The sequence below is a fragment of the Callithrix jacchus genome, chromosome 13 (genome assembly GCF_049354715.1).
Source record: "Callithrix jacchus isolate 240 chromosome 13, calJac240_pri, whole genome shotgun sequence".
NCBI lineage: Eukaryota > Metazoa > Chordata > Mammalia > Primates > Cebidae > Callithrix > Callithrix jacchus.
The window spans coordinates 13633562-13660455 of record NC_133514.1 but is presented as its reverse complement, the minus strand read 5'-3'; the positions used below and the strand labels follow the sequence as shown (position 1 = coordinate 13660455).

The window sequence follows — 26894 nt, the reverse complement described above, 5'->3', positions numbered from 1 at the left end:
TTTGGATGCAGAGACACACACATGAGAAGAATGCTGTAGAGACTGGGGTGTGCCTCCACAAGCCAGGGATTCTCAGAAGCAAGGAGAGACCTGGAACAGATCCTTCCACAGCTTTGGAGGGAGCACAGCTCTGCGAACACCTTGACGTTGGACTTCCAGCCTCCAGAACTGGGAAAGAATCATTTTCTGTTGTTCCCGGCTAACTGGCTGTGGTGCTTGGAAGGTTCATACGCTGCACATGGGCAAACTTGGTCACAGCTGTTCACGTTGCCCTTCCTTCTAACGAATCGTGTGCATTGCTTAATTGCCATTTAATATGTCTTTTAAAAGATTATGTTATGATTCAGCACTGAAAATTTAGCGTTTTCCAGGCCTTTACATCAAAAGGCCTGGAAATGGAAACATGGGGCGTGTATTTGATATTAGTGCTCGTGGTTGGTGGATTAGACGGTAGTTCCAGATTATCTTGCAAAGCAACACCTAAGTGCTTCATGGGACCTAGGAACGGCAGACGTCCACGTGTAGATGACGCTGGGCTGTGTTTTGATACTGAAGCACGCGCAGACTGACGCCTATCACATGCCCCACCAACAAAAAGTGCCAAGATGGAAACTCAAAGAATGCCTCATAAGGAACCTGAGTTTCATGTTTTCTGTCATTACAACTAAATTTGCTCCAAGGCCAGGTGCTGTGGCTCACACCTGTAATCTCAGAGCTCAGTGCTTTGGGAGACCCAAGCAGGAGAATTGCTAGAGCCCAGGAATCAGAGACCAGCCTGGGCAACATAACCTGTCGCTACAAAAAAATTAAAACACTAGCTGCATGCCGGTAGTTTTAGCTACTTGGGAGGCTAGGAGGGGGCAGAAGGATCACTTTAGCCTAAGAATTCAAGGTTGCAGTGAGTTATCATTGCACCACTGCACTCCAGCCTGGGTGACAGAGTGAGACGCGTCTCAAAAAAAAAAAAAAATGCTCCAAATGACGGCATGTAGCACAAATAAAGGTTTCATAATAATTCAAACTGAAATAAAGTGAAATAAACCTTGCTGTAGAAGGTGTGGGTTGGAGCCTCAAAGAACTTGCACCAAGCAGTGACGGCTATAGCAAGCTGGTGTATCGCTGCCCAGGCCTTGACTTACACAAACCAATTTGGCACACTTACTGGCAATCAACACAGTTGTGAATTGTGTGTTGCAGTATTCTCTCTTTCCATTTCCAGGGATAATATCATGAGGCACCCACGCAATGCATATTTCTTTAATGCCAACAAGAACAATTCAGGAAACTAAGACCAGCTTGACTAAGTTTTGCTTCATTAAAACTGGCATCCGAGAATTGCCTGGTAGAAGATTTGGCTTAAGTCTGAGGCCTAATGTCACGGCATGGCGCTAGAAACAAAAGCTTTGAAATTTTAAATTCCACATTGTACAACAGATGTTTTCTGTATCAATATTAATGAAGGCAAAATACAGCAATTGCATGTAGAGCTGGACATCAGCCAAATGTTTTTAACATTGAATCCAATACCACAGATCTCATTTCAGCCAAATATATCATCGTCACATTGTTCTTACTCTGATATATCCCTTATGTTGTTTTGTTTATATTTTACCTTAAACTTGGTTTTAGTTTTATAGATGTATACAACTATTATAGGCCGGGCACGGTGGCTCATGCCTGTGATCCCAATACTTCGGGAGGCCAAGGTAGGTGGATCACCCAAGGTCAGGAGATCGAGACCAGCCTGGTCAACATGGTGAAACCCCGTCTCCACTAAAAACACAAAAATTAGCTGCAGTAGTGGCGGGCATCTGTAATCCTAGCTACTCGGGAGGCTGAGGCAGGAGAATAGCTTGAACGAGGCGGGCAGAGGTTGCAGTGAGCTGAGATTGCACCATCGCACTCCAGCCTGGGTGACAGAGCAATATTCTTTCTCAAAAAAAAAAGAGAAAAAAAGGGTCAGCCATGGTGGCTCACACCTTTAATCCCAGCACTTTGGGAGGCTGAGGTAGGAGGTACATGACGTCAGGAGTTCAAGGCCAGCCTGACCAACATGGTAAAACCCCATCTCTATTAAAAATACAAAACTTCACTGGTTGTGGTGGCGAATGCCTGTATTCCCAGCTACTCAGGAGGCTGAGGCAGGAGAATCGCTTGAACCCAGGAGGTGGAGGTTGCAGTGAGCTGAGATCATGCCACTGCACTCCAGCCTGAGCAACAGTGTGAGACTCCATCTCAAAAGAAAAGGGAAAACAAACAGACTATTATGGTAAAGGGTTATATATTTGTACCTATTTTAGTGACAAAATAGTAAAAACAAGAAAACACTCAGGGCAGTTCGGGCCTTCTCCCTGTCCGCGCCCTCTCACACTCCCTCTCTGGGCCTTTCCAAGCAGCTCGCGTGTCATTCACGGAGCACAGCAGCCTATGTCAGTGGTGTTCTTACTTTTGCCTCAAAAGTGGCTTCTCGACTTTTTCACCTTACTAAAGACTACAGGTTCTTTAAATTTCTGATCAGCAGAGCACTGTGGTCCCTGCGACCTGTAGTCCCAGCTACGTGGGAGGCTGAGGCAGAAGGATCACTTCAGCCCATTCTCCTGCCTCAGCCTCCCAAGTAGCCAGGATTACAAGTACCCACCACCAAGCCCAGCTATTTTTTTGTATTTTTAGTGGATATGGGGTTTTGCCATGTTGGTCAGCCCAGGAGTTCAAAACCAGCCTGGGCAACATAGTAAAATCCCTGTCTTTAAAAATAATAATAATAAAATTGACCAGGCGTGGTGGCTCACACCTGTAATCCCAGCACTCTGGGAGGCTGATGCGGGCCAATCACCTGAGGTCAGGAGTTCAAGACCAGCCTGGTCAACATGGTAAAACCCCATCTCTACTAAAAATACAAAAATTAGCTGGGCGTGGTGGCATGTGCTTGTAATCCCAGCTACTCAGGAGGCTGAGGCAGGAGAATTGCTTGAACCCAGAAGACGGAGGCTGCAATGAGCCAAGATTGTGCCACTGCACTCCAGCCTGGGTGACAGAGTGAGATTCAGTCTTAAAAAGTAATAATAATAAAATAAAATTCTGCTCAGAGGCTGAGTTTCCCTTGAACACCTCCCTAGTCCCATCTCCCCTGCCACCAGAATTCCTCACTGTATAGAGACCCCAGACTCTCCTGAGCCTACGCCTCAGTGGCCCACATGCTCCTTCGACCCTTCCGACAAGCACAGGGGATAGGTATTATCATCTCCCCACTTTAAGGATGAGAAAATGGAGCCTTAGAGAGGTAACTGAAGCAGTGGGACTGAGTTAAATCCAAACTGTCTACTCCGGGTCAGTAATCCCAGCACTTTGGAAGGTCAAGGCAGGTGGATCACTTGAGCCCAGGAGTTTGAGACTGCCCTGGACAATATGGGGTAACCCAATCTCTACAAAAAACTATAAAAATTAGCCAGGCGTGGTGGTGCATGCCTATAGTCCCAGCTACTTGAGAGGCTGAGGTGGGAGGATCTCTTGAGCCTGAGAGGCAGAGGTTACAGTGAGCCGAGATCACACCACACCACCGCACTCCAGCCTGGCCAACAGACTGAGACCCCTCATCTCAAAAGCAAAACAAAACAGACAGTCTATTCCAAAGCTTTTGCCCTTGCAACTACACAGGTATATGTTTGTTTCCCAAAATCTGGTTGCTGGCATACAGAAAAACACGTAAGGAAACCTGTTAACTCACCTCCAGTTTTTCCTTGAGAATTCTAGTCCTCTGTAGTTTTAGCATTTCATTTCTTTCTAAAACAGCCTCTCGCTGACTCTGAGTAGCTTGCTAGGTTGTGAAAGGAAACGGAAGCATGCGGAGAGCAGCGTTACCAACAGTGATGAGATGGTAAGATGCACATTTTTTGGCAGATCTTCATTTGGTCCAGACAGCCAAACATGCAGGTACTGTATTTGAATTATACACAGTTGACCCTTGGACAACATGGGTTTGAACTGAGTGAGTCCACTTATACATGGATTCTTTTTCAATAAAGATACTGAAAAAGATTTTGAAGATCTGTAACAATCTGAAAAAACTCACAAACCCTGTAGCCTAGAATTATGAAAAAAAATTAAGAAAAAGGCATATCATGAATGCATAAAATAGATGTAGATCTCCGTTTAGATTTGATCATGTATTACCATGAAATGCACATGATTCTATTACAAAAAGTTAAAATTTATCAAAACTTCTGTAAATACCTACAGACAGTACATGGCACCATTTGCAGTCATGAGAAATATAAACAAACATTAAGATGCAACATTAAGGGCCGGGCACGGTGGCTGAAGCCTGTAATCCCAGCACTTTGGGAGGCCGAGGTGGGTGGATCACGAGGTCAAGAGATGGAGACCATCCTGGTCAACATGGTGAAACCCCATCTCTATTAAAAATACAAAAAAATTAGCTGGGCACGGTGGCACATGCCTGTAATCCCAGCTACTCAGGAGGCTGAGGCAGGAGAATTGCCTAAACCCAGGAGGCGGAGGTTGCGGTGAGCCAAGATCGCACCATTGCACTCCAGCCTGGGTAACAGGAGTGAAACTCCATCTCAAAAAAAAAAAAAAAAAAAAAGATGCAACATTAAATTATAACTGCATAAAATTAACTGTGATACACACTATACTACTGCAACCACTTCAGAGCCATCCCTTTTGAAGTTGTGGTGAGCTCAAGGGTTGCCAATATCCACTTAAAATGCCAAACACCATGTGATGCTAATCATCTCCACGTGAGCGGTTCATTGCTCTGGTGAATTGCATATAAAAAGTGATCTCTTGCAGTTCTCATGTATTTTTCAACCTGCTTAGTGCAATACCCTAAATCTTGAATAACACCGTGGGACCCATGTGAAGTCTAGTGATCCTGGAGGGCTCCTGAGTAGCAGAGAAAAGTCATGACACTCTAAGAAAAAGTTGAATTGCCTCATATGAACTGTAGATTGAGGTCTGCAGCTGTGGTGGCCTGTCATTTCAGATGTACGAGTCATCTTATAAACAGAGAAAGTAAACTTACAGTATTGATAAATACAGTACCATACTGTGAATGTATTTTCTCTTCCTTATGATTTTCTTTTTCTTTTGAGAGGGAGTTTCACTCTTGTTGCCCAGGCTGGAGTGCAATGGCGCGATCCCAGCTCACTGCAAACTCTGCCTCCTGGGTTCAAGTGGTTCTCCTGCCTCAGCCTCCCAAGTAGCCACCACGCCTGGCTAATTTTGTATTTTTAGTAGAGATGGGGTTTCTCCATGTTGGTCAGGCTGGTCTTGAACTCCCGACCTCAGATGATCTGTCTGTCTTGGCCTCCCAAAGTGCTGGGATTACAGGTGTAAGATACCACACCTGGCCTTCCTTATGATTTTCTTAATAACATTTTCTTTTCTCCAGCTTATTTAATTGTAAGAATACAGAACATAATACATATAACATACAGAATATGTATTAATTGACTGTATCGGTAAGACTTTCAATCACGGGTGGGCTATTAGTAGTTAAGTTTTTGGGGAATCAAAAATTACGGGTGGATTTTTGACTGAGCAGGGGGTTGGCACCCTAACCTCTAAGTTGTTCAAGCGTCGACTGTAATATCAGTCATAAAAAGTATTATTTTAAAAAGAAGTACTTCAGGCTAGGCATGGTGGCTGACGCCAGTAATCCCAGCAATACGGGAGGTGGAGATGCGTGGATCATCTGAGGTCAGGAGTTCAAGACCAGCCTGGTCAACATGGTGAAACCCCGTCTCTACTAAAAATACAAAAATTAGCTGGGCGTGGTGGTATGTGCCAGTAATCCCAGCTACTCTGGAGGCTGAGATAGGAGAATCGCTTGAACCTGGGAGGCAGAGGTTGCAGTGAGCCGAGATCGTACCACCACATTCCAGCCTGCCTGACGGAGCAAGACTCTGTCTCAAAAAAATAATAATGATAATAATTTAAAAAGAAAAAGAACGAGTTCATACTTACATTTCCCGCCTTTCTTTCTCTGAAACGTAATTAGAAAAATGTAACAATTACTTAACTTTCACAACATGTCACGGCACTCCTTCGACTTTCCCCAAAAGTAACACATCCTGCCCTGTGTCTGTGCCTTTTCATAAGCTCTTTGACCCAGTGCTCTCTCTTCTGACCCACCTCTGGCATCCACTTGAAAAAGTGCCTTCATTTCTCAACGGCCAGTCAGCGTTTTGTCAACCGTGAATGTTTTCTGTGACCTCACTCCCCGTCCCAGTCAGAAACGCAGCCCTCTCACCCTAGGTTCCGATAGCACCTGGCTCGTCCTTTCACATACAAGCTTTAACCCTCTTACAGAAAATGAGCTCAGAGACTGGGCAATGTGCCTCTGAATCCGCAGCCCCTACCCATGTTCAATAAATGCTTATTATTAATAAATCAGATTTACTTATGTGAATGCCAGCATTGGCATTGGAAAGGGAGGGCCAGAGATATTATTCTGCTCTGGAGTGAGACGGGAAAAAATGCTGGAGGGAAAAAATGAAGCTGCAATTCCAACCCATGAGACTAAGTGAATTCCTGGAGACGGCAGTCAGACCTAAGCTTCAGTGTACAGGAAAGGGTGGAGGGGCCGGTAGAGGAGCTCTTGGAGGTGAGAAGCATCCATGACATCAGGTCCCATGAGCACACACCCCATGGATCCAGGAAAGCCCAGTTTATACCCGCCAATCCCCTCTAAGGACTAATCACTCCCTCTCTCACTCTCGAAAATGTCCCAATATGGAAGGTAAGTTACAGTCTTCCTAGCTGTAAGACCACAGAGTTCTCCATGGAAATCCACATCTGTGAAGCCCAAAAATGCCTACTTTTCACTGTTATTTGTTAGAACACGAGTCTTAGAGAATGCATCTACCTTTGCCTGAAGTTCTAAAACCTTAGGGACCTGTTGCAAGTGAGTTCAAAAGCTCACGAGTCTCTGGCTGGGAATGCTGGGCTTAATACCTAGGCGATGGATTGACGTGTGCAGCAAACCGCCATGGCACATGTTTACCGTGTAACAAGCCTGCACATTCCTGCACATGGACCCTGGAACTTAAAATAAAAACAAAAATAAATGTTTTTAATGATTTTTAGAACGCTCAGGAGTACAAAAACCTGAAACATCAAAGCTGTACCCTGGGCCAGGCACGGTGGCTCATGCCTGCAATCCCAGCACTTTGGGAGGCTGAGGCAGGCAGGGCACCTGAGGTCCGGAGTTCAAGACTACACTGGCCAACATGGCGAAACCCTGTCACTACTAAAAATACAAAAATTAGTGAGGCGTACTAGCTGGTACCTGTAACCCCAGCTATTCGGGAGGCTGAGGCAGGAGAACTGCAACCCGGAAGGCAGAGGTTGCAGTAAACCGAGATCAAACCATTGCACTCCAGCCTGGGCAACAGAGCAAGACTCTGTCTCAAAGAAAAAAGCTGTACCCTGCCAGATAGGATTATGGGCTGTACCTCCTAGTTACAGGGGCATCTATACTTTCTACATCTGGGGGGCAGGTGGGACCATCACATCCCACAGTGCAGGAGGTACCACCTGCATCATATGAGTGGCACCCCTGGGCTATGTAGGGGACACCAGCTTGCCACTAAGCAGTTACGTGGGGAGGTTCAGATTCTCGAGAGAACCCAACCAAGGGTCCTGATGTCCCAGGAAGTCACCAGCCTTTTCTTTCATCCCCAACAGTCACTTCATGAGGCCCAAGGTGCTCACCGCATTATAAGTCAAGCTCCGTGCTACTGTAATCAGGCTCCCTGGCTGGAGCCCCCATCCCCGTGAGCCCAGCACAATACCTTAGGTATTCTGGCAAGTGGAGTTTGTCCGTCTTGGTGACCACCAGGGCCACGTCCCTACAGAAGCCCCGCTGGCAGGCTTTGATGCTCTCATTCAGAAGGTCTTCGTGGGCTCGCCCCCCAGAAACTCGCTCTACGTCACTTATCACCCAGATCACCGAGCACTTGTCAATGGTCTGCAAAACATGACCACATCGTGTGTCAGCACAGGAAAGGAGTCACGGCTCCTGAGGACTGATTCCCTAAGGTACCGCTTCAGCCTCTCCCTCCAGCCCCACCCCTCACTTCTCCCCTCCACACTCTGTGCACCAGCGGGCCAATGAACGTGAAATAACAATGCATTAATGGCATAAATGTTGCTCTATTGAACATGCAACTTTCTCATGACAGTCATGCGTAGCCTTGTGACATTTCTCTAATTGTATTGCTGCTCTTATCTTACCTCCACGGAAATGAAAATCTGGTTCAATTCTGGGATTGAGTTTATTTGTGGTTCCTCAGCACTTTGCATATAAAGGGGTGACAAGTTTGTGACTTGATAATTAAATCATCATTTTGCTTTATACCAGTAGCTTTTAACTAGTAGAGAGCTAGAAACTGAGCTATGAGCCATTTCTCATGTGTGCCTTGTTCTGTTAACTCCCTGGCCACAGCCTCTGCCTAGCCCAACTTGTCCCTCAAGACTGGAGGGCCCCTGGAACATGGGCTAGCCTCTGCGTCCTGTAACATATGGACTTAACCTCCCGCAGCGCCTTTGAGACACGGTGATGCACCGGGTCTGCTCTCTGCCCTCCAGTGGGAAGCAACTCTCTGCACCTTTCCTCTTGGGATCTACTCACCTTAAACCCAGAGCTTACCACACAGGAGAGGCTTCATAGAAGTTTGTGGCCTTAGAGATTGACAGAATTCCATAAATCAGCCCTCCAGTCCCGGTCCCAGACCCATCACTGGCTGGCTTTATCTCAGTTGTCCCCTGGGGGAAATTCTTGTTTCTCCAGACCTAGATTTGGTGGTGCACCTACCCGCAAGCTGTCACCTGGAGGCATCATTTTGATGTTTGACTGCACCTGCATGTTTAGCGTACTGCCACCAGATGGCAGCAAGGAGCCAGAAACCATTTGACGAGTTGCAAAAGCCAATGAACATGAAATAACGCATTAATGGCATAAATGCTGCTCTATTAAATACGCAACTTTCACATGATAGTCATGCTTAGCCTCGTGACATTTCTCTAATTGTATTGTTACTCTTGTCTTACCTCCACATAAATGAAAATCGGGTTCAACTCAGGGATTGAGTTTATTTGTGGTTCCTCAGTGCTTTGCACATAAAGGGGTGACAAGTTTGTGACGTGATAACTAAATCACCATTTTGCTTTATACCCATAGTTTTTAACTAGTATAGATTTTGTGCCCCAGAAGATATAGTGAGTCTCCAATTTGTGATGATTCCGCTTACAATTTTTCTTTACAACTTTACAATGGGTTTACTGAACAATTGGTAAGTCTAAGATAATCAGGATGGTTGGATTTATAATTCCAGCTTACAGTGGGCTTATCAGGATGCAATTCCATGGTACAACAGTGATCATCTGTATTTGGCAATGTCTGGAGACATTTTTAACTGTAACAACTTGGGGGGTACTAGCAGGTAAAGGCTGAGGATGCTGCTGAATATTCTTCAATGCGCAGGAAAGCCCCACCTCCACCCCCATCCCACAAAGAATTATCTGGCAGCCCAAAATGTTAAGAGATTAAGAAACCCTGATCCTGGACAGTGGGTTTCAGCTTGCTTTTAGCAGGGGAGCCTTTTTCAAATGAAATCTTAGAATTCCAACATACAAACTTGATTTTTTTTATATATGGAGTTTTGCTCTTGCTGCCCAGGCTGGAGTGCAATGGGGTGATACCGGCTCACCACAACCTCCACCTCCCAGGTTCAAGCAATTCTCCTGCCTCAGCCTCCAGAGTATCTGGGATTACAGGCATGCATCACCATGCCCTGCTAATTTTTGTTTTGTTTTGTTTGTAGTTTTAGTAGAGATGGGGTTCCTCCATGTTGGTCAGTCTGGTCTCAAACTCCTAACCTCAGGTGATCCATCCACCTCAGTCTCCCAAAAGAAACTTGATTTTTAAAAGCATAACTGCTCTGGTTGAATTGGGAGTGGAGGACCTGGAACCACCATCTGCTCAATGCCCTCTACCCTCTGTCCATGAACCTTTTGGATCCATAAATGTATGCTTAAAAAGCATCAGTTTCTCGAGTTAGACAAACCCCTTGGATTATGGGGAAGTAAATGAGGCCCAAGTGGTAAAGAGACTCATGTAGACTCACACGACTGTGGATCTGGACTCTCCTCTGTACATGAACAGACTTTGATTTAGGCAAGAAAATAAAAACCATTATGGCCCTTCTGCTTCTCAAACTATACTCAACTTAGGAAACCTTTCGGCTCTGGGCCAGATGTGGTGGCTCATGCCCGTTTGAGAAGCTGAAGCAGGCAGATCACTTGAGCTCAGGAGTTCAAGACCAGCCTGAGTAACATGGTAAAATCTCATCTCTACAACACCTATTAGCCAAGCATGGTGGTGTGCACCTGTAGCCCCAGCTACTCGGGAAGCTGGGACAGGAGGATTGCTCAAGTCTGGGAGGTGGAGGTTGCAGTGAGCCACCATTGTGCCACTGTGCTCCAGCCTGGGCAAGAGAGCAAGACCCTGTCTCCAACAAAACAAAACAAAAGCCAGAGCAGCTTCCAGCTCTGTAGTGTCAACAGTGGGCAGAGAACAGTCCAGCAAGTGGAAGGCCTTTAGGATGCCAGGCTGGGCGCTCCTCAGGGGCAGGGCCTCTGTCACCTTCATATTCCCCACAGTCCTTGTAAAGTCTTTTAGGCTGACTGACACCATGGATGCCATGGTAGCCTCTGTGACCTGCACGGACACTCCAGATGAGTTCCTGGAAGATCTGAAGTAACTGGAAGACCATGACAAGGACAGGAAATGATCCACCCCTGCTGCGCCTAATCAACTTTGAGACCTTCTCTATTGTTCCTTATTCCTGATAAGGCCATTGGACTTTGTAACTGACCCTGGTCAACCTCGTGACTCCAGACCCTATGACCCCCTCCCAGCTTGCAAAAACCACCCTAAACTATAACTTCTGTCACTTTCCACTGCCTACCCCAAACCTAGACAACCAACTCCTATCCTACCGCCCTCTGCTGACTCTTTTCGGACTCAGCCCACCGCACCTGGGTGAATAAACAGCCATGCTTGGGGCGGGGGTGGGGGGTCTCTTCATTCGGAGCTCGCATTTCAACACTCCTGGTAAGCTACAGGCGCTTAGTGTTCGCTAACAGGAGAAAAGAACAGCAACGATGAAGGGGGCAGTGGTTAAATTTCAGGCCCCACACGAAGCTCCCCACTGCCAGTTAGTGGTGCAGAAGATACAAACAAGCATTTCTATAAAACCAGAACAGCTGGATTTACGAGCAGATGAGACGGCACCCCACCACCCCCATCTGCATCTCCCTAGGCCCCCTCGAGGAGAATGGGCCTCAGAGGGGTTCTGAGACATGTCTCGAGTCACATGACTTCTAAGTGGCAGATCAGATTCAGGGACATCTGAATTCATACCGGGGTTTAGGGAAGGCAAGGCTGGCAGCCTGAGAGACACAGGGAGGGCCACCGCGCTGTTCTCCCTGCAAAGAGGGGGGTCTTGAGTAACTTCTTGTGGGAGGAGGTCAAAAAACCCACAAGAATGCCGGAGAGCCGGGCCAGGCAGAGCACGCTGGGGACCACCCCTCGCTTCAGCCCGACCTCCTCAGAGCACGTTTTCTGAGCCAGAGCTTCGGCTTTGATGAGCTGCCCAGTGTATCTGAACTGGCTGAGCCGCAGCTCCATCCAGTGAGAGTCCCTGGCCGCCTTCCTGGGCCGTCACTCCCTTGCCTGAGCCTGGAACTAGCCAAGGTTGGAGATTTCTACCCAGGATCTAAGACCCTGCAGAAACTAAGGCTCACAAGGCCAGGCCTGGGCCACGGACGAAGGGGAAGGACACAGGGCCTGCCTTCCTCCTAGAGGAGTGTATAATACAGAGCGTGTCCTGGGGCGGGACGGGTAGGCAGAGCCCCAGCAGGGAAGTTAGGAAACCTGCTCTCCAGTTCAAGGCTGTGTGATCCTGGACAAGTTACTTCCCTTCTCTGAGCCTTCATGTCTTCATCTGTACAATCAGGGCAGAGGCTGGAGCCTGTCCTAGATCCTGACGAGAAGCCGTGGTCACCAAGTTTCCCTGGCACACAGTCATTCATCTAAGCAAACCTGCGGAGCTTCAGGAACTGGATTCCTTGGCAGCTGCTGGGCTGCTCACAACTCACTGACGCTGGTCCCTACTCCCAGTCCTCTTCCAGCTCCAGGGCTCCTGGGTTCCTCCCACCGTGTGGTCCAGAGTGCCTTTGTCAACCACGCCCTTTCTCAATCACAGGCCCCAGGCCCTCTCTTTCTGCAAGTTTTCCCAGGAAGCCAAACTCTGGTGCAGTAGAGCTAAAGACCCCGGAACTTCTCCAGGCCTGTCTTCCATAGCCTCCTTCCTCCACCCACCCCACACTCCTTCCCTTCACCCAGGAAGACGCTCCCTGCCCACTCCAGGCCAGCTTCCTCAGCCCTCCAGCTCTATGCTGACGCTGCTCTCTGGCCAGCAACTGTGCTCAGAAGTTTCAACTGCAACCTCCTGGTTTGCCTGGGGGAGGCTGAGCCTCAGTGTCCTCTCTGAAGCCCCACCCACCTCTATATGGAAATGAATCACTTTGTGCTCTCTTTTTAAAAGTGGTATGGCTTATTGATTACTATGGACTATGAAACTCACACGCACTAGGATTTGGTCCCTACTAAAGCTACTACAAAGTTAAGCAGATAATCAACAGGTGTTTGCTGAAGGAATGAGGTCTCTCCTACCTCTCATCCATCCCTTTCTGCCATGGGGTTTAGCTCTTCTATTAGACGATACTAAGACTCTTGTGGGAAGGCTCTGCTTCTCATTCAACAGTGTTTAATTCGGCCTTCAACATTTTATTTGTAAAAGCAATACATGTGATTACAAAATATGCAAATGTACACAGATGTACATAGTAAAAAGTGTTAATAAACACAGAAACTGCTGTCAACTGTTGGGCATGTAGCCTAGAAGGCAGGGACTTTCTGCCGCTGTGCATTTATGAACGTTACATGCACATGTAAGCTACTTAACGTAACAGGCCACGCTCTGCAACTCCTCATTCACTTTTCATCGAGTTCGCTCTACCGTGTCAAATACAGTAGGGGTTAAGAGCAGAGGCTCCCAAGGCATCTCGGCTGGGATAAAACCCGTGTTACTAGCAGTGACTCACTTCACTACAGTACAGTCATGCGGCAAATGCCTGCTATTATTAGTTACAATTTTTTTGTTGAAACGGGGTCTCTGTCACGCAGGCTGGAGTGCAGTGGCACGATCTTGGCTCCCTGCAGCCTCTGTCTCCCAGGTTCAAGCAATTCTCCCACCTCAACCTCCCAGGTAGCTGGACTATAGGTGCGGACCAGCAAGCCTGCTTAATTTTTGTATTTTTTGGTAGAGACGGGATTTCACCATGTTGGCCAGACTGTTCTTAAGCTCCTGACCTCAAATGATCTGCCTACCTCGGCCTCCCAAAGTGCTGGGATGGCAGGCGTAGCTACAATTTTTGCATCCTCAGTGCTGAGTATAGTGTGTGTGTTTGATACATGAAAAATAAATGAACAAGGAGATGGATTCTTAGAAATAGCTCGACCTCTAGCCACTAGGTGCAGATTTAACTATCCTTCGCTTAACTTTCTTGTGGTGCACACGTCTGGGGAGTGGCTGTTCAGCTCACATGTGGGGGGTGCCTAAGCATTCACTTGCTGCAATTGAACCCCTCCCCAAGCCCTTGACTGATAGGATGAACAAACCTTCATCCAAATGACCACTTCAGCCACAGCTGATCTCACTAGCAATGGGTACCTATTCCAGAGAGCTAATTCATTCACTGGACAGTAACCTCTCAGGTTTTTCTTATTGGGAATTTGAGCTAAAAGACATAAAAACTGGCCAGGTGCGGTGGCTCACACCTGTAATTCCAGCACTTTGGAAGGCCGAGGTCTGGAGATCCAGACCATCCTGGCTGACACAGTAAAACCCTATCTCTACTCAAAATACAAAAAAAATTAGCTGGGCATGGTGGCATGCACCTGTAGTTCCAGCTACTCGGGAGGCTGAACCAGGTTGAACCAGGGAGGCGGAGGTTACAGTGAGCCGAAATTGGGCCACTGCACTCCAGCTTGGGTGACAGAGCAAAACTCCGTCTCAAAAAAGAAAAAAAATAAAGACATAAAGACTATAGTCAGACACTGGGAGGAACATGAACTGCAAGGTCATTTAGAGACAGGGCAAAGTCAGTCATTTAGACATTGTGGATCCCAATGGCTTAGCAGAGAAAGGTGGGAGAGGGGCAGGACTTTGTGGAGCGATGCACAAAAGAAGCATGGGCACAAGAGACCACGCAGAGAATGACAGCGAGCGCAACTGCCTCCATCCCGACACGCCATCCTGAGGCCTGGCTGGTTCTCATGAGGTCCTTTGATAACCTTTTGATGACCCCTCTTAACTTGGGGCTGCTTCAGTGGGTGTTTCTGTTCCTTATAGCCAATACAGTCTGCAGCCTCCTAGTTCTTGGTGACTGGCTGAAGCTTCTGCTTTGTCCCCAACACTTGGCCTCTCCGTTCCACTCTGTCCTTCACTCTGCTGACTCGAGCCACTGTATTGCTGGTCTTTCTCATACATCACACATACTTGTCCCGGATCCAACAATCACATCCTGTGATTCCTCCCTCCCCAGTTTCTCTGGCCGCCCATATACTGCCAGGGCCCTGAGGCTTAGAACATAGAAGAATTTGGCGGAGTGTGGTGGCTCATGCTTGTAATCCCAGCACTTTGGGAGGCCAAGGCAGGAAGATCACAAGATCAGGAGTTCAAGACCAGCCTGGCCAACACAGTGAAACCTCATTTCTACTAAAAATACAAAAATAAGCTGGGTATGGTGGCGGGCGCCTGTAATCCCAGCTACTCGGGAGGCTGAGGCAAGAGAATAGCTTGATCCCAGGAGGCGGAGGTTGCAGTGAGCCAAGATCACAACACTGCACTCCAGCCTGGGTGACAGAGCAAGACTGTCTCAAAAAAATAAATAAATTAGTAGAATTTAATTCCAGTGAACTCATAAAATCCCTGAAGCTGAAAGCAGAGCGTTCTCTGTTGCTTGAGAAAGGATAGAGGTGTTGAGGGAAGAGAGAACTAAGCCAACTAAAGACAGTCACCTTTTTCCACATCTCGTCCCTCTTGCTGTTGAAATCGCCTGTGCCTGGGATGTCCACCAACACGACCCCTTCTGGGATCAGGTCGGATTTGGGAAGAGTCACTTCCACATGTTTGATCAAGGGCCAGATGTGCATCTCAGCGGCCTCTCCATCCCAGTCTCTCCTGTGCATGCGGATGTAGGGGTCCAGCCTGATGGACAGCTCTTCCGCCTGAAGAAGAAGGACAGAGTCACACATACCAGCCATGCTGCTAGCTCTGTTCTCCCGGGTTGGCTGTGATGCAGGTTCATGGTAGGTATGCCGAGGAAGGGTCAGAAGGGTACCCAACAAGGGGCATCAGGAGGCCTGCAATCAGGTCTGCAGGACCTAGAACCTGAGAGCCAGGAAGACCCTGGAGATCAGGACGTTCAAGCTCCTTACCTTGCAGATGAAAAAAAAAAAAACATTAGCTCAAATGGAACCTTAGGGAAGTTATAACATTGCTGGATAATAAGTTTATCTTCTCAACTACACTGAGTCCTAAAATTAACGTCAGTAATATGTAATTGACATTTGCACTACCAGAAAGCCAGCGATGGCTATAGAACATTGACAGTGATGTGGTAACCATATATTCCAAATTGAAAATTGATCTAAAATTAGATCTTAAGAAGAGTTTTTAAAATTAATCTTCCGATTACAAAAAATACTTTGAGATGTAGGCATTTCTAGGATAGTTTAATGATGGTGAATGAGAGAGGAAATAGTTCTTAGACTATGGTTTCTGCTTAAACATGTCTTGGGACAATGACACATCCATGCCAGCAACTACAAGAGTGAATCTCAACTGGGGCACTTCAGGGGACAGAGGTTTTGGGATGTATGGTAGTCATTGTTAAATAAATTTCTATAGAATAGTACTGTAAGAAAGATAAGAATGTCAATTATATATATATATATATAGAGAGAGAGAGAGAGAGAGAGAAAGAGAGAGAGAGAGAGAGAGAGAGTTTCGCTCTTGTTGCCCAGGCTGGAGTGCAATGGTGCAATCTCAATCTCAGCTCAGCATAACCTCTGCCTCCCAGGTTCAAGCGATTCTCCTGCCTCAGCCTCCTGAGTAGCTGGGATTACAGGCACATGCTACCATACCCGGCTAATTTTGTATTTTCAGTAGAGATGGGGTTTCTCCATGTTGGTCAGGCTGGTCTCAAACTCCTGACCTCAGGTGATCCACATGCCTCGGCCTCCCAAAGTGCTGGGATTACAGGCATGAGCCACCGCACCCAGCCTAGAATGTCAATTCTTAAGAGAGTTTAAATTAAATCTCTGGATTTGTTACAATCTGGGTAACAGGTAACAGATTTCATCAATATCAACCGAATGATAAACCATGAAAAAGGAAATAAAAGCTCTTTAAGATGTTGTCATTTTAAAATAGAGCAGATATCATAAGAGAGAAGTCCAGGAAAAGGCATGGGCTTGAAAAGCCCCTTTTTACAAGAGGGCTCAGCCCCATAAACTGGTTCTGGGCAAACATCATTAGAGAAGGCAAACTCAGATTCTAGAATCTCCAGTGGAAACCCTGAATGTGTAAGCTCACTCACTGGGATAGTGATTCTGCTGACCTTGTTTCAGTGGGTAAATTTATAATGCTGGGAAGGAGTATTTCCAAATGCAGAGTTGGCAAAGACATTGATACCCTTGTGTAAGTTGTGTATATTCAGATAACGTAACTAGTCTTGTAATCATTGGGTTTCTTACACATGCTCAGACTATGTTTTAGACACTAGAAGTGTAATCATTTTCATAGTAATATTCATCTTAAAACTGTAAGAAATGGGCACTATATTTGTTTGACTTTCCAGATATATAAGAGATGGCAAAGTGCTTTGAAAAGGTTTCATTCATTCGATTTCTAAGTGTGCCTAGTCAAGTATTTAAAACATTTTGAGACACTCAAATATATTGAACTTTAACTGTCATGCAAAGAGCCTAAAGAAGTGTGATTGATTATGTAAGTAGCATTAAATAGTTACAGGAGATTTGCTTTGTTAATCAAGAGATAATTGAACATTAAACTTTAGCACACGTACAAACATTGTACCCATTTTACCAATAATCACTAGATTTAAAAATAGAATAGCAACATTTTAAAGGTGTATTTAAAGGTGAGAGATACAAGAAAAACTAGGTTTTTAAATGTATAGCTTTCCTAAATTGAATGTCAGTTCCACAAATATTTTGTTTTAATTCAGAAATGAAATCTTAAAATGAAAATTGTTTTAAAAAACAAGATTATTGTTCTACTAGTTGTCTGTCCAATCTCAATCCTGTCCCTCTTTTATGCCAGCAGAATCCTGATTTTCTGTCTGACTGGGAGGCCGTGGAGGGCGACCGGTCTAAGGCAATCATGACAAGTCTGCTTTTCACTTTCTCTGGACTCCCTTTCAGCCCGGAAGGGCCATGTGGCTCAGTTCAGAACGCTGAAATCTACATGGAAATTTGTCAGAGGTATTTCTGGGAAAGCTTTTACTTTCTGATGAAAGGGCAGATGTGGCTGATGCCAACTTTTTATCCACTTTTTCCTTCCAGTAGGCTCGCATGAAGTCTAGCAGTCCGGGAGCCATCTCACGATAGTGGGGGTGGCGGAAGACCAGGGGACCAGAGAGGCTGATCTTGACATTGCTGAGCCACTAGACCAACCTGACCCCTACTGCCCCCAGACCTCTTACATGAGAAAAGGAATCAATCCCTGTTTGTTTAAGCCACTATAAGCCTTCTTAAAAAAATCACCGGTAGGCCAGAGTATCCCTAATTATTCTCAAGTAACTGTAAATAGTCTTTTTTTGGACACAGTAACTCCTCCATTCACATACTAAAAATTCCCACCTGATAGCCATAAATAATAAGGATAACTTGGGCTATGGATACTTCTCATTTGGGTAGGAACTTATTTATTTCATACAAACACTATACCAAGAGCCAGTCCCCTGAGCAGATTCAATGGTTAGACTTGAGACCCAGGATGACACGAAGGAAAGTACGAACTTGACGCTACCTCTTCCGCCTTGAGGGTAATGACTCTGCAGGTGGGGATCTTCCCTTTGGGCTTCGCCTTCAGTAACTCCTCATAGCTCTTCCTTTCCGCCCCATTTCCATAAATCATCTGTAGCTTCCAGGTGGCCTCCTCCACTGCCTCATCCCTGTTCCACGCATCCGCCTCTTCTCCGCCCAGCTCCTCCATCCTGTGCAGGAGTTTAGTCAGGTTCTTCAGCTCCTCCCTCCACTCCTGCCAAGGCAGAGTAGGGCCAAGCCCCTCTTAACACAGAGACAGAGAACACTGACAAACAGAGGGGTCTGTCGCCCCCTGTGGAGGACCAAGGGGCTGCATATTCAGAAAATCTAGGACATCGACTTCGGGGTCTTGAACAGGGAAATGGCTTGCCCAAAGTCTCACAACAATGTAGGACCAGGCCAGACCCCTCCAGCCGCTAGATTAACGTTCTCCTGGAATGGGCTCTTCTCATTCAACAAAGGCATGAGCTGTATTCGCAAGGAATATAATGTCTCCGAGACCGTAAGAAGGAAAGAAAAGAAAGGAAGGAAAAAGGGAAGGGAAAGAAGAAGGAAAGGAGGGAGAGATGGAGGGAAGAGAAAGGATGAAGAGGGGAGGGGAGGGAGAGGAAGGGAGGGGAAGGGAGGGGAGGGGAGGGAAGGGGAGGGAACACTTACCTGGTCGGAGAGAAGATGGATTTTGGCCTCATACTGTACACAGCAGCCGGAGCTCACTTGTACAATGCAGGAAGTACATATGCTTTCTCCAGACACTGGTAGAAACATTGCTTGCTGGATGATGGCATTGATCAGGGAGCTCTTCCCAGCCCCAGTGCTTCCAAATAACCCAATGTAGATTGGGTCCAATGTCGGCTTTTCAATCAAGGCAAGGAGCCTATTTCTGGATGAATTTTAAGATGCACATCGTCATGATCATCAAAGTTTAGACTAAAGAGCATTGAAACAGAATGCAAAGGAACTGAATTCTAATCCTGGGCACGTCACCACAAGCTTCGGAGTCTCTGCTCTCTCCTCTGTCAAAGGAGAGTATCAAACCCTGTTTACTACACAGAGTTGCCTGGGGGTCAAGTGAGATTATGCAAAAATACTTGGTAATAATAATTCCAACAGTCCCTGTAATGTCTACAGAGATGTGAGGCATCTTTATTTGTACTCACTGGAAATTGCATATTCCTTTTTTCGTTTGTTTATGTGTCTGAGACAGGGTCTCACTTTGTCACCCAGTCTAGAGCGCAGTGATGCAATCATGGCTCACTGCAGCCTCAACCTCCTGGGCTCAAGCGACCTTCTCGCCTCAGCCTCTGAAGTAGCTGGGACTACAGGCATGCTCCATGCTGCCTGGCTAATTTTTTTGTATTTTGTGTAGAGACACGATTTTGCCGTATTTGCCAAGTGATCCACTGGCCTTGGCCTCCCAAAGTGCTGAGATTACAGGTGTCAGCCACTGCACCTGTACAGGAATTGGATAGTCTTGACCCTAGAAACACCCTGTGTACAGAGGTGAAGTATTAATAGTGTTGGGAGCAACGGAGTCTTACTGAGCAGGAGAAATTGTACCCTCAGCACCACTCAAGTCCTTCATGTTGGCAGGGCACAAATAATTGGGACATGAGCCCAGAGTCACACAGCATGGGGTGAATTCTGGACCCTCTCACTGACCACCAGTGTGACTTTGTTCAGGTCTGGGCCTCTCTGAGCCACAACTTCAGTAAAATGGAAGTGATCATATAGCTCCTACTTTATAGGAGTGTTGAACGGATTAGGTGATATTTGATATATAAAAAACACTTAGCAGACTACGTAACAGTGACAGTTCAATGAATGGCAACTATCCCATAGCTACAGAAATTTGTATCCTTCTTTGCTTAGTGTCTAATTAAGTACTTCCTTTCCTTGTTGAGGGAAAGCACCTATAATCGCCTAAGGAAAGACATTGACATAAGATTTCAGGGTTGTGGATTTCAGACTCACATGAGATACTTGACTCCATTAGGGACACTGTCATCCAGGAAGACCGACTGAATAAGTTTCTGGTAAGTGTTGCTCAACACCCTTCTGGTCCGTGATTCCAGTTTTTCATCTAGAATGAACAGAGAGATGTCACCTGTAGGTGACAGGTGATAAAGTACTAGATCTCCTGGCAGGGATAGAGTACTAGATCTCCAAAGAAGGTGTCTGCTGAACGTTGCAGAGAAGGAAAAGAAAATAAATGAAAAGCCGATTAAACAAGATGGCAGGTTATCTCACACTAGCTAGAGATGGTGGCTCACAGGAGAGAGCCATCATTGGTTCTGAAAATCTCCAAAGAGCCAGGCTGCTCTGAAACTCTGGTTACAGAGTTATGATATGTTATGACACAGGCTTCAGCCCCTTCTAGATTCCTCCTGCCTGTGGTCATAAAAAGAAAAAAAAATGCAGCCAGGTGAAGTGGCTCATGCCTGTAATCCCAGCACTTTGGGAGGCCGAGGTGCGCAGATCACGAGGAGATCAAAACCATCTTGGCCAACGTGGTGAAACCCTCTCTCTACTAAAAATACAAAAATTGGCTGGGCATGGTGGCATGTAGTCCCAGCCACTCGGGAGGCTGAGGCAGGAGAATCACTTGAACCTGGGAAGTGGAGGTTGCAGTGAGCTGAGATAGCACCATTGCACTCCAGCCTGGCAACAGAGCAAGACTCCATCTCAAAAAAAAAGAAGTCCAAGGACACCATGTTGACACCCACTGAAGCACCAACCTAATCATTTTCACAGGCTGTGTTCCAATCAGGAAGAGGTTATTTTGATAGCAACTCTCCTGCCCAGAGATGTGTGGAGATAAATTGTCTGATTGCAGCCGCTACAGACACTGAGCCCTCTCTTTTCAACAAAGATTCATTTGAAGATGTTTTACCCAGCTTCAGAATTTAACCTTCTCTTCCTTTGAGCGTTTTAACATACTTGGAACGGAACAGAACCATGTTAAAACAACAGTTTCAGGGCACTCACATTCCTTAAGGGAGCTCTGCTCCACGGAGGGAAATGCTCGGAACCACTGGTCTCGATCTGATTTCCTTCTTTTTCTCGTTGGTTCTTTAAATAAATCATCTTCAACTAGAGACAAACAGAGGTTATATAAGATTGCAGGTGTTGGGGCATGGTATTCTTGCCTCACCTCTATCAGCACACAAACCCAAAGAGTCTAACAGATTGGCTGGGAGCAGTGGCTCATGCCTGTAACCAGAAGCGTGAGGGATTACATGCCTGGGAGGCCAAGGTGGAAAGATTGCTTGAGGTCAGGAGTTTGAGACATGCCTGGGCAACACAGCAAGATCCTTGTCTCAAAAAAAGGTGTTGTTTTTTTTTTTTTTTTGGTAGTGACAGGGGTCTTACTGTGTTGCCCAGCAGGCTGGAGTGCTGTGGCATGATCACGACTCACTGTAGCCTCAACCTCCCAGGCTCAAGTGATCCTCCCACCTCAGCCTCCAAAGTAGCTGGGATTACAGGCACACACCATCACACCTGACAAATTTTTGTGGAGACAGTGCTTCACCATGTTGCCCAGGCTGGTCTCAAACTTACCAAAATAAAAAAAAAAATTTTTTTTTAATTAGCCAGGTATGGTGGTGTGCACCTGCAGTCCTAGCTACTCAGGAGGCTGAGGCGGGAGGGTCACTTGAGCCCAGGAGTTATAGGGTGCATGCAGTGGGCTGTGATTTTGCCACTGCACTCCAACCTGGGTGACAGCAAGACCCTGTCTCACAAAAACAATAAACAAAACATAAATAACAACAACAACAAAGAGGAACCGCTTCCCGCTCTGTCAGCCCATAAACTCAATTGGGAAAAAACACTGTTGGATCATTCCAGCTTGGTTTCTAGTTTCAGAGTCACAAGACTGTCTGCATTTAGTTACAAAATGTAGAGTTCAATCTATCTCCCCAGATCAAAAGTCTCTATTTGCAACTCCTCAGAAGCCAAAGTGGCTGGATATTCTTCACCAAATGCCAAGTTTTAGGAAATCAACTGTGTAGAGAGAAGCTCAAGACAGGGTCAAGGGTGTCGTGAGCAAAGGCCTCTGGGAGGTCATTTCAGACTAGGAAAGACATTGACCAGAAACAGAATGCACAGGAAAATAGGGGCCAAGTGACCAGGAAAAATCACTTCTTCCTTGAGCCTCAATTTCTTCATAAAGGAGAGAACTGACCAAAAAGTACACTACAAGAAAAGTACATTACAAGAGTTTGGATGGCTGCCATTCAGATGTCCTTCAAAATTTGGGGGAATTTTCTCCCTTTTTCAGTTGAAGACATCAGCAGCTGCTTCCTTACATAAGCGAGAACAGAAATCACTTAGAAACTGGTTTTTGAAGCTCTGCTGAGATTCATTCACTTAAGCGATTTCCCTGGTTATGAAGTGAAGGGCTGATTGGGCCCACCAGCCTAAGGAAGAGATGTAACCCAAATGCTGTGTTTTAGATGGGTTTTAGAAAACACCCCTTGGGGCTGGGCATGGTGGCTCACACCTATAATCCCAGCATTTTGGGAGTCTGAGGTGGGCAGATCACAAGGTCAGGAGTTCAAGACCAGGCTGGCCAACATGGTGAAACCCCATCTCTACTAAAATATTAGCTACCTGTAATCCCAGCTACTCGGTAAGCCGAGGCAGGAGAATTGCTCAAACCTGGAGGTAGAGGTTGCAGTGAGCCAAGATCGCACCACTGCACTCCAGCCTGGGCAATGGAGCGAGACTCCATTCAAAAATAAAAAAAGAAAGAAAAAAAGAAAACACCCCTTGGTCGTGTTTACCTGGCTAGAAAGGGGCAAGAGGTGGGTCTTTGGGGTGACCGCTGTTGGAACTGGCCCTAACTCAGTGCTCCTGGGGCTGGCCTGTGCCTTACAAAATGGCCATGAGGTGATCCGAAAGAGTTGATCCCCAAGAATCACAGGGATGCCATGAGGTTCCAAAACTCAGTGTGACATTCCGAGGTCATTTCCTGACGAACCACAGAGAAGGAATGTCACACACGCCCCAGGTTGGCAGCCCACACAAAAGGCCCAGTCTCTGCCTGGGGGCGCCAGACACAGATCTCCCAGACAGTCCAGGCTGCCTTCCCTCTCTGTTCAACCTTACATCTTCCAGCACAAATGGAAGCCAACGCACACCCCAAAGAATATTCTAGTATGAGCCATGCTAATTGCCAAGGCCTGAGTCTCTGCCACCTCATGCTCCACACTCCTGCAGCAACTGAGAGCTGAGAGAAGTTACACTTCGACCGACCCCTCTCTCTCAGGCACTGCCACTGATGAGTGAGCTCAAATTGAAGAAATCGCCCTGGGTCAGTTTGAGGACTGCCTTAGAACTAAGTACCAAGTGGGTGCTGGGTCGATGGCTGGAGCTGGAGAGGAAGAGGCAAAGAAAGAAGAGCCTGCTGGTCAGGACCTGAGGCCAGCTACCGGCTGAACAACACTTTCATCTGTGCTCCAAAAAGCCTCTCAGAACTCCGGGATGTGTCCACGGCCTGTCTGTGGAAAGGGTGTAAGGGACGCAGACTTACACTTCAGGAACTCTTTTGGGTAAACAATGTTTGCCTAATTTCTTAGCCACGTGTATGAAGCAAGGACCAAGTCCACACATCCAGGGCCCTTATTTCAACACTGTAAGGACTGACAACGAATCTGATAAGAGATTGGAAGCTTATTTCTCAACTAAAGCAAAGGCTAGGAAGTCCAACACGGATGGGTTGAAAACTTTTTCTTCAATTTCTAAAACGCAAAACTCTCCGGACAGGAGAAAGTGTTCCATCTTGATTTATACCATGGAAGGGTAGTATTTATATTACGTTGTAACCAAAATAAACTAGCGTGAACCTGGATCACAGATCTTATTATTCCTGTTCATCGCTCAAGCACCTCCTTGCCCTTTCCAGAATTCTCCACCGAATTGTCCTGGGAACCAGGCTCTCCGGGTGGATGACAGCAGTCCCCTAGCACACCGCTGCTGTTCCTTCTTGCCACCACAAGGTGTCACTTTTGAAAACTGATCCCCCAACAGCCTGAGCTGAGATGCAGTGTCATTGGTGACTTTTTTTTTTTTTTTTTTTGAGTCGGGGTCTCCACTGTCGCCCAGGCTGGAGTGCAGTGGCAGGGTCACGGCTCACTGCAGCCTCAACCTCCCTGGCTCAAGCAGTCCTCTGACCTCAGCTCCCAAGTAGCTGGGACTACAGGCACTCACCACCATGCCTGGCTAACTTTGTTTTTTTTTAGAGATGGAGTCTTGCTGTGTTGCCCAGGCGTGTCTTGAACTCCTGGACTCAGACGATCCTCCTGCCTTGGCTTCCCAAAATACTGAGATTACAGGCATGATTCAGACCATTGCCAGAGACTGCCAGAAACCTTTCAAGCAAAACAAACCCATTCCTCGGGGTTAAGTTTAACTGAAGGGACCCCGAAGTGGCAGTTCTTCCTAAATGCCTGCTCAGGCTTGCTTCAGATGCTAGCATCACCCCACGACCCAGAAACACTGCTTCACCTTGCCCCTAAGGGAATCTATCCCCTCAGAGTGAGGAAAAGTATCTTCTTCGGTCCTCAAAACACAAAGGACGTGATGCACGGCTGTTTTCTGCACCTGGGGGTTATATCCCTGTCATCGCCTACAGGGAAGCTCCCTCATTGGCTCCAGGGGCCCTGTACCAGCCTTCTGAGGGAGGGAAGCCACCCACACTGACTCCAGTGTGACTCACCCTTCCAGGAGTCGCTCCAGTGACCCACACCTCTCCTTCTAAGGAAAGCCACCTAACATCATTCCAGGGGGCTTGTAAGAGAGGCTACCTTCAGAGAGTCCAAGATGACTTTCTGGAACACTGTGATTCTTATTTTTGAGATGGAGTCTCGATCTGTGGCCCAGGCTGGAGTGCAGTGGTGCAATCTCAGCTCACTGCAACCTCCGCCTCCCGGGTTCAAGCGATTCTCCTGCCTCAGCCTCCCGAGTAGTCAGGACTACAGGTGTGCATCACCACACCCTGCTCATTTTTGTATTTTTGGTGGAAATGAGGTTTCACTGTGTTGGTCAGGCTGGTCACAAACTCCTGACCTCAGGTGATCCACCAGCCTCAGCCTCCCAAATTGCTGGGATTACACATGAGCCACTGTGCCCAGCCTGGAACATTATTATTATTTTTTTTTAAGGAAGAAAGCCCCATTTATTTAACTGCTGGCCAAACAGTTCAGCTCATTATGAATAGACTATTTCAGTTACTGTTGAAATAACTGGTCTTCATTCACTATTTAAACTTGTCATAAGAAAGCACCTTCTGAATAAAGAGTAAGGAACTATGGCAACAGTTAAATATAGTCCCAACCCATTTGCCATTCATCCTGTAACAGGAATCAGTTCCTATGTCCTCCATCAGGAGATGCTGCAGAGATGTTACCTGGATGTGGTTCCTGGCCAAAAACATCCTTTGTTTCTGCCATGCCTTGTTATGTGAGCACCTGCTCTTCTCCCCTTAGAAGAACCAGCCTGTGAAGACAAAGTACAAAGACAGGTAGGACAGCAGAATTCGAAAATACAGAAGGTAAAACCTAAGGATGTGTAAATCTGCTTGTGCGGTGTTTCTGCCCGTTCCAACTTCTCTCTGAATCTCTCACAACAACTAACACACCGCTTAATGGAAACATGACAAAGATCAGTGTTTGAACACTGGTTTCCAGTAATACTTTCCAGTATCTCTAAGAGTCTAGGCCGGGTGCAGTGGCTCACGCCTGTAATCCTAGCACTTTGGGAGGCCAAGGTGGTAGGATCACTTGAGGTCAGGAGTGCAAGACCAGCCTGGCCAACACAGTAAAACCCCATCTCTACTAAAAATACAACATTAGCAGGGTATGGTGGTGGGCACCAGCTACTCGGGAGGCTGAGGCAGGAGAATCACTTGAATCTGAGAGGAGGAGTTTGCAGTGAGCCAGGATGGAACCACTGAACTCCAGCCTGGACAACAAAGCGAGACTCTGTCTTGAGTAAGAAAAAAAAAGAGTCTAAATCAATATTACCTGAGAGCTTTAGGGTAACTCACGCTGAAATGAGAATAAGCCTCTGGTGACCAGAGCTGTGAAGGTGAATTTGTATAGCTTCGCTGCTTTGGGCGGCGTCCGTGCTCCAGTGGGGCAAGCCTTGAACCCTGCGCCAGTGATACTTAGTTCCAGTAAGTCTCAGCAGGAATCTGGGAGGCAGAGGAACATGAGATATTCCTAGAGTTCCCCGGAGTTGCTTTGAGGGGGCTGCTGACTGAGGAGGGAGATGAAGTGACTTGGCTCCCTGGACCTTACTCATCGACCACAACTTCCACTGGGAGGACGTTGCGCCTGGGCTCTACATGCAGCTGGCAGCACGGAGCATCTGCAGGAGGGAGAGGAGAGCCGCCTCCAAAAGAAGGGACAGATCCAGTTGCCCTCCAGTCCACCACAGATAGGACTTGGACGTGGAGGGAAAACTGGACCCCTGGAGGCTCAGAACAGTGGGCACTGCCCAGACAGGGTGGAATCTGCTAGCCTGGAGCTGGTTTGTCTCCACCCATAGAGAAGAACTTGGGGAACATAAGTGGGGAGCACCCAACGTGCTTATTGGCTGTTATCTGATGTTTCTGTTTGGATCACCCAGCTGTGTATTTCAAGAGCAGAGTCACCAGCCCTTCTGA

General features: G+C 46.9%; 1 protein-coding gene across 1 annotated transcript in view; it reads right to left on the bottom strand.

The window, feature by feature from the left end:
- NUGGC (nuclear GTPase, germinal center associated) overlaps nucleotides 1-26393 on the bottom strand; it is a 57622-nt gene extending 31229 nt beyond the window's left edge. Inside the window, exons 1-10 of the mRNA XM_035269908.3 lie at nucleotides 26274-26393; nucleotides 25635-25723; nucleotides 21212-21316; nucleotides 20198-20306; nucleotides 18884-19106; nucleotides 18210-18440; nucleotides 15173-15382; nucleotides 7818-7993; nucleotides 5989-6007; nucleotides 3725-3814 (exon numbers count right to left, since the gene is read on the bottom strand). Coding sequence (XP_035125799.1) covers nucleotides 3725-3814; nucleotides 5989-6007; nucleotides 7818-7993; nucleotides 15173-15382; nucleotides 18210-18440; nucleotides 18884-19106; nucleotides 20198-20306; nucleotides 21212-21316; nucleotides 25635-25677 — 1206 coding nt within the window. The 5' untranslated portion in view covers nucleotides 25678-25723; nucleotides 26274-26393. The remainder of the gene's footprint in view (nucleotides 1-3724; nucleotides 3815-5988; nucleotides 6008-7817; nucleotides 7994-15172; nucleotides 15383-18209; nucleotides 18441-18883; nucleotides 19107-20197; nucleotides 20307-21211; nucleotides 21317-25634; nucleotides 25724-26273) is intronic.
- Nucleotides 26394-26894: the final 501 nt, after the last annotated feature.